The following is a 7,894-nucleotide window of genomic DNA, read 5'->3' on the forward strand; positions in this document are numbered from 1 at the left end:
TGTGAGGGGGAGATTAAACCCACTCCTCCAGGTTCCAGACCCTTTCTGGGGCGGTCTGTGTTGACCACCCCCATGCTGCTACAGGCTGGGGCAGCCTTAGGGACTCAGCGCAAAGCCTGTGTGCTAATTGAGCCATGTCTGGGGTCGCCTCTGGGCTCCAGCCGACTGTTCCCCCCTCTCTGTGCCTCTCTCCTCTTTTGAATCGCACAGTCTCCCTGCTGCCCTCCCTGCTGGGCCGGGCCTCCCTGCAAGCCTCGTGGCCCCCGCTCGGTGCGGGCCTGCTGCTGCTGCTGTACAGCCCGCCCAGCCTCGGACCGTGCTGGCCTCCAGAAGTGATAGCTAATTGGGGAGAGAAAGGGCTCGATTGTCTGCGGCAGCCGGAAAGGCCTGGAGGAGGCGGCCGCTTCGCCCTGCAGCTGCCGCCGCCGGAGATGTTTGGGGATTACGTCAGCCTGGCGGGCAGGGGCCGCGGGGACAGCGCGGGAGGCGGGCTCCCGCAGGCCTCCCGCGGCCAGGGCCTCTGGACAATGCTGCCATTGTCGGTGCACGGAGTGCTTAGCTCCCCATGAATGGTACACGGGCCTCTTGACCAAGGAGGCCGCCTATAGCCCCAACTGTCCCCCTCACAGGCGGGGAGGCCCAGTGCGGTGGGAAGGGCTGGCTGTGGACTACACGGATCTGTCCTTCAGAAGGGGCCACCGGCAGGCAGGCAGGCAGGCAGGGCTGAGATCAGGCTCCAGTGAGGCTGCTGATACTGCTCTACCCTGCATGGTGGCCTCCCTCCTCAGTATGGCCTCCTGGCTGGGGGACACTGCTGGCCCTGACCCACTCATGGTGCTCCTGGTTGTCATTCTCCTGGTACGCTTCATACTGTGGTCCTGTCTGGGGACCTATATGGACTATAGGCTGGCCCGGCCTCAGCCTGGCAAACCCAAGGAAGAGTAAGCCAAGGGGCACAATGGAGACCCAATCTAGAAGGTTGTGTGCTTGTGGCTCTATCATCCTTCTGTGGGTCGGCAGGAGGTAGTGGGACACCCACCTGTCATCAGTCAAGTGCCACAGACACCCTCCTGCAGGACACTGTTACTCTCCCTTCCCATACCCCTCCACACCTGCCCCCTAGATCCTCTAGGTTGGGCTAACCTCCCTAGCCTTCACCAGCCAGGCAGGTGCATGATCCTCATGTCTTATCCAGTGTGCTGAAACCAGAGAGCAGTAGAAGAGACAAGATTCCGAGAATCCCAGAACCTGCTCAGACTAGTTGGGACTATCCCTACAGGGGGGTGTTTGCCCACACACAGGCTGTCAAAGCGACCATTGTTACCAGGTTCTAGACCCCCATGACAGTGTGTGCCCTAGGAAATATCTGGCTCTCCCCTATCTCTAATCCTTTGTAAGAGGCTGGGGTTGTAAGGTGAGGCCACAAGGACAGCCATGATCATTGCTCCCAAGGCCAGTGCTGTCATGGATCTCCAATGTCCTAACCAGTCACTGGACGCAGACAGCTGCCTCAGTTTCTCTGAGAAGACCTTAGGGTAGGTCTCTAGATAGTCTCATGAGCTAGAGTTCAAGCCCAGCTCTTTGGCTCTGAGATCTCTCTGCCTATCGGAGCCTCAGTTTCCTGCCTTGTTTTCATGAGATGAACCTATGTGATTGGTGATGTGGCTTTCAGGATTTTGTTTTGAAGACTCACCTGGGCACTCCAGGTGGCATTGGATGGAAGGAGAGTTCACAGTTCACACGCTCACATGTGAATATGTGCATCCCCCTGTACATGAGAGATCCAGCACTGTTGAGAAGACCGCAGGAGATGGGGTTCTGCCAACTTTGTGTGACTCTCCAGTACTGTGGCCGTAGTCAGTAGACCTGTTTTCCCCTTGAACCAAATTGTGTAGCAAGACGTCGGTGGGCATTTGAGGCTGCAGTGCAGAAGTTCTGGGACTCGATTCTGCTTTGCCCTCTTTGGCACATGGTTTAGTGCTTCGTGGCTGCCAGAAGGCTGCGGCCACTTCAGGGTCTTTACATGGCTTCCATGTCCAGAGACAGTCAATAGAGATGGAAAGTGGTCCCTAAGGAACCCCAAGTTTTGCATCTTGTAATCCAGAATAAGGTCATAGTGTCTTAGCCCCCTGACTGTTGCTGTGGTAAATGCTGGGGCAAAAGTAAGTCACGGGCTCAGCTCACAGTTCCAGGTCAGTCTGTGAAGGCTGAGAAGTCTCTGGGAGGAGTGTGAGGCACCCACTCCCAGTGTGCCTGAAGTTGGAGGAGAATGAACAGCATATGCCCCCCCTCCCCAGACTCTGCCACTGACCTGGGCCACTCTGTCCTGTTCTGGCCTTTTGGGGACTGGTCTGGGTACTTCAGTGTCTCTGTGGCCCCCTGGGCACACTGGCTTTATCTTTATCTGAACTATAGGATGGTAGACATGTCAAACTTTGGCACCTTCCTGGGCTTGCCTTGATTCTTTGGGGGCTCCTCAAAAATGTCTCAGTGATCTGCTGATGAATCATGGGTGGTGTCTTAGTCAGGGTTTCTATTCCTGCACAACATCATGACCAAGAAGCAAGTTGGGGAGGAAAGGGTTTATTCGGCTTACACTTCCATGCTGCTGTTCATCACCAAAGGAAGTCAGGACTGGAACTCAGACAGGTCAGGGAGCAGGAGCTGATACAGAGGCCATGGAGGGATGTTCTTTACTGGCTTGCCTCCCCTGGCTTGCTCAGCCTACTCTCTTATAGAACCCAAGACTACCAGCCCAGGGATGGTCCCACCCACAAGGGGCCTTTCCCCCTTGATCACTAATTGAGAAAATGCCTTACAGTTGGATCTCATGGAGGCATTTCCTCAACTGAAGCTCCTTTCTCTGTGATAACTCCAGCTGTGTCAAGTTGACACAAAAATAGCCAGTACAGGTGGATACTTTCCATCCCAGCATTGGGAGGGAGAAGCAGGAAGATCAGAAGTTCAAGGTCATCCTCAGCTACTTAGTGAGTTCAGGCTAGCTTGGGCTATATGAGACCTTGTTTCAAAACAAACAAACAAAACCAGACCCTCCACCCAAAACAAAAGTCCCAGCACAAAAGTTTCCAGATGAGACGGATATGCCCTTGTCAAAGTCATTCGTGAGACTGCCCCTCTGCTCATGGCTGGCAGTCCTTGACACAGGCACACAGAGAGCAGTGAATGGCTGAAAATGGCAGCAGCAGGTCTGTGAGGGGGTTTTGTTGCTGGATGTATAGTATTCCTCTGAATCCGTATGCTGGAGTCTTCATGCCTAGTGTGCTCAGCACCTGAATGTGGAGGCAGGCTCTTGTATGAGATGATGAAGGTAAATGAGGTCACATGGCACAGTCCCTAACCCTGAAGTCACATGACATGGTCCCTAACCCCGAGAGACTGGTGTCCTCAGAGAAAAAAAGAGACTAGCACACAGCCTGTGTGTGTCTAGAGGGCGAGCATGTGAGGAGGCAGGGATGACATGCTGTCTGTTAGCCAAGGAGAGAGGGCTCAGGAGAATTGAGCCGGGACACTTCCACCTTGGACTTCTGGTCTCCAGCATGTGAGGTAATGGAGCCTGTAGTGTAAGCCTCTTATCTGAGGTGCTCTGAGCTGACTAACACAGAAACCGACAGACAGAATCACCAACACAACAAGGTATCACCGTATGCTCCCAGCCCAGGAGTCTCCATAGCTGTGATGTGGGCTCAGCACAGCACTGGCCTACAGGTGGATTGGGTCTGGGAGTCACAGACAGTCGGCAGAAAGTTCTGGAAATCAAGAGTAGCCTGACCACTATAAAACTGTAGCTATAGACCACTGAAAAACTGTGACCAGTACAAATGTTGATGAATGGTGATTGTGACCTCAAAGGCTGGGTGCCTTAGACTCTGTCACAGCACATCAGAAATGGCTTCATGTGGGTTCTGCAGGAAAATGGTGGTGTTTGGGGCACATTGAAATAAAATGTAAAAGTCCATTTTTCTGCTTCTTTTAGTAAGTTTCCATGGGATTACTAGAAACATTAGCAGGGTGTGCACAATTTACGTATTTGTTTACAATGGACAGTTGCATTTGGAGAATGATCTATGGCAGCCATACCATAGTTGTTTCTGTTTTGAATGAGAGAGAGAGAGAGAGAGAGAGAGAGAGAGAGAGAGAGAGAGAGAGGAGAAGAAGAAGAAGAAGAAGAAGAAGAAGAAGAAGAAGAAGAAGAAGAAGAAGAAGAAGTGGAGTAGGGGGCAAGGCACTGCTGATTGGGGTCATCCCATTAAGACAGCCTGCTGGAGTTCCCCACAGAGAGTCCCAGCACAGTCTGATCCCTCAGGTGAGAGACTTCCAGTAAAAGGACAAACAGCAACAGATAGAGACGAGGTCATTGTCTTAGTTAGGGTTCTATTGTGAAGAGACACCATGACCAAGGCAACTCAAATAAAGGCAGAAAGTTAGGGCTGGCTGCAGTTTCAGAGGTCTGTCCATTAGCATCATGGCAGAAAGCATGGCAGCATACAGACAGACATGATGCTGGAAAAGGAGCTGAGAGTTCTACATCTTGATCCACAGGCAGCAGAAGGAGACTGTGTGCCATTGTGGGAAGCAGGTGCGGTTGCATGGGCCAAGATGGCGCTCTGGCCCATTGCCAGGCCCCGTGAACCCCACATGTTTAATGCCTTGCCCAAGCATGCGCAGTGAAAGAGCATGTATGTTCCTCGTGATCTGGATCTGTCAGCCTATCTGTGACTGACCTGAGCTCGTGCCTGGAGCGTGTGTGATTCTGATTGGATGAGGTAGTGTGGAGCGAGATGAGGTCAGTTGGGGCAAGTATAGGAGGGTTGTTGTTGTTGCCCTTGCCGAAGTGGAGAGGTTGTTGTAAGTAAAGCTGCAAGAAGAATGGAGGAAGAAGAAGCTGCTGGGGAAAAAGCCACAAGTAAAGAAGTTGCTTTGTGAACCCGCCTTGGTGTACATGTCATTCTTGTCTGTGGCATGCCATACTTGAGCACATGCCCATAGTTTGAGCATATGAGACCTCAAAGCCCACCCCCCATAGTGACATACTTTCTCCAACAAGGCCACACCTCCTCACAGTGGCCAAGCATTCAAACCACGGTCACCAAATTGGACTCTTACATCATCCAGCAGAAATGGACTGGAGAAGTTGAGGCATCAGCCAGAGTTCATGATGGAGCTTTCTCTCCATGGCTGGACTTCTGGCCTCTCCCTTCTCCTGAAGGGCTTTTATATTGCAGGATAAGGATCAGTAACCTCTGTTGGGAATGATCCTTTGGGTTCTTTGGTGTTTGTGTCCCTCCCTGTTACAGAATTGGGGGAGCAGTCATCTCAAGATCTTGGAGGGCACTTTGAGACAAAGATGGGTCTGAAATGGGGGAACTTTTCAATGAGCTTAAACAACTCATGGCAATTTACTAATATACTGTACACTACAGACCATCACAGTGTGGTGATAGTGGTAGGAGCTGGTGCCCAGTGTGTCATAGGAACACAAAGAGGAGGCTCCTGGGTGACAGTGTGCCTCACACTGCACATCAGAACACATGGGAGGCAGCCAATGCAGTTTGTGAAGGGGAAGTCATAGCCTTCCAAGACTATGCTTGCATACAAGAAGGAATGAAGTAGCAGGGTCAGGGTACTTGGTTGTAATACTAGCACTCAGGAGTACAGGCAGTAGAATTAATGTGAGTTTGAGGCCAGTCTGATTTACATAGTGGGTTCCAAGCAGGGCTACATAGTAAGACCTTGCCTCAAAAAGAAAATAAATAATACATTAAAAAATGGTTGAGCTGGGCATAGTAACATATTCCTTTAATTCTAGCACTCGAGAGAACAAGGCAAGCAAATCTCTATGAGTTCAAGGCCAGCCTAATCTTCATATAGAAGGTCCCTGTCTTAAAAATGATTAAATCAACAATCCAAATACCAGATTTAAAATATTTTAGTTAGGGGTTGTACTGGCTGATTTTGTGTGTCAACTTGACACAAGCTGGAGTTATCACAGAGAAAGGAGCCTCCCTTAAGGAAATGCCTCCATAAGATCCAGCTGTAAGGCATTTTCTCAGTTAGTGATCAAGAGGGGAGGACCCAGCCCACTGTGGGTGGTGCCATCCCTGGGCTTGTTGTCTTGGGTTCTATAAGAAAGCAAGCTGAGCAAGCCAGGGGAAGCAAGCCAGTAAGCAGCATTCTTCCATGGCTTCTGCATCCACTCCTGCCTCCAAGTTCCTACCCTGTGTGAGTTCCTGTCCTGACTTCCTTTGGTGATGAACAGCAATGTGGAAGTGTAAGTTAAATAAACCCTTTCCTCCCCAACCTGCATCTTGGTCATGATGTTTTATTCAGAAATAGAAACCCTGACTAGGACAGGGGTGGTGCTGTGCACTTTTAATCCTAAAATTTGGGAGACAGAGACAGGTGGCTCTCTATTAGTTTGAGGCAAGCTTGGGCTACATAGTGAGGTTCAGGCCAGCAAGGGCTATATAGTGAAACTCTCTGTCAAAACAAATAATACAAAAAACGTTAAAAAAAAAACATTGATTTATGACTGTGTGTGTGTGTGTGTGTGTGTGTGTGTCTCAGGACAACTGTGGGAGTCAGGTCTCTCTTTTCATGTGGGTCCTGGGACTTGAACTCAGGTTGTGAAGTTTGGTTGCAAGCACCCTTATTTTGAGTCATCTCACTAATTCCAAATTTCTGGCTTTTTAAAGGAGAAAAATAAAGCAGAAAACATGCCACAAAGCATACCCTCAAATCTGCTGGAGTCACAGAAAAGGGCAGGAGAGCCAGATTCAGCTCTCTCCTTAACTCATGGCTGTGGCAAAATATGACAAGAGCGACTTAGGAGAGGAAGGGAGGAGGGAGGGAAGGAAGGAGGGAGGAAGGGAGGGAAGGAGAGGAAAGAGAGGAGAGACGGAGGGAGAGAGGGAAGGAGGGAGGGAGGGAGGAAGATAAGAAGGAAGGATTAATTTTCTCCTAGTTGGAGGGTACTTTCCACCAGGGCAGGGAAGGTGTGGCAGCTGCTCATACTGTGACTGAAGAGAGGAATGTGTAGCCCACATGAATGTTGGCACTGTCTTCAGCTCCCTTTCTTTTAATAAAGTCCAGGAGCCAGTCATACGGCACATTCCTTTAATCCCAGCACTATAAAGTTGACTGGATGACTTTTCTTGGAAAATGGAATACAAGCAAACAAACATGACTTCAAATGACAATAACAGATTTTAGTTAAACAGACAGACCCATCTAAATAGAGACAAACCATATGCACAGCATCCTAGTCTCCCTTCAGTGATTATAATGGAACACCCAAGGCCGGGGACTTTATGAAGTAAAGAGGTCTATTTCGTGAACAACTACAGAGGTTCCAGAGCACAGCATAGACATCTGCTTGGCTTTAATGACACTGTCATAAAGGATGGCTGAAATGTGTACAAGTGGGGAGATCCCATAGTACGTGGAAGCTGACCAGAGGGCAGGGGTCAGCCTTGTTCTTTGTTAACAATTTCCCTTGGGAACTAACTGGGCTCCTTTGGGAAACTTAATCTCATTGGAGGAGGGGCTCCCAATGACCTAATACCTTCTCATTAGGCCCCTCCTCTTTTTTTGTTTGTTTGTTTGTTTTCAAGACAGGGTTTCTCTGTATAACCCTAGCTGTCCTGGAACTCACTTTGTAGACCAGGCTGGACTCGAACTCAGAAATCCGCCTGCTTCTGCCTCTCGAGTGTTGGGATTAAAGGCATGCGCCACCATGCCTGGTTAGTCCCCTCCTCTTAAAGGTCGCACAATGTGGCAACCTTTTTACACTGGGGACCAAGAACATGAACTTTTAGGGGGCACACCAGCTGTCTCAAACTATAGCTAGAGGAGGCAGCATCAAAGACCCTATTCG

At 50.1% G+C, this 7,894-nt stretch overlaps 1 protein-coding gene across 1 annotated transcript; it reads left to right on the forward strand.

Annotated features, from left to right (window-relative positions):
• The first annotated feature begins 789 nt into the window (after positions 1-789).
• Smim38 (small integral membrane protein 38) lies at positions 790-945 on the forward strand. Its single transcript, XM_085842492.1, has one exon. The coding sequence runs from the start codon at positions 790-792 to the stop codon at positions 943-945; it is 156 nt and encodes a 51-aa protein (XP_085698618.1).
• The last annotated feature ends 6,949 nt before the right edge of the window (positions 946-7,894 follow it).

The sequence above is a fragment of the Mus caroli genome, unplaced genomic scaffold, assembly GCF_978045245.1.
Source record: "Mus caroli unplaced genomic scaffold, Mus_caroli_1 scaffold_8, whole genome shotgun sequence".
NCBI lineage: Eukaryota > Metazoa > Chordata > Mammalia > Rodentia > Muridae > Mus > Mus caroli.

Coding starts and splice junctions, on each gene's coding strand:
- Smim38 (XM_085842492.1), top strand. CDS start 790: ATGGCCTCCTGGCTGGGGGACACTGCTGGCCCTGACCCACTCATGGTG.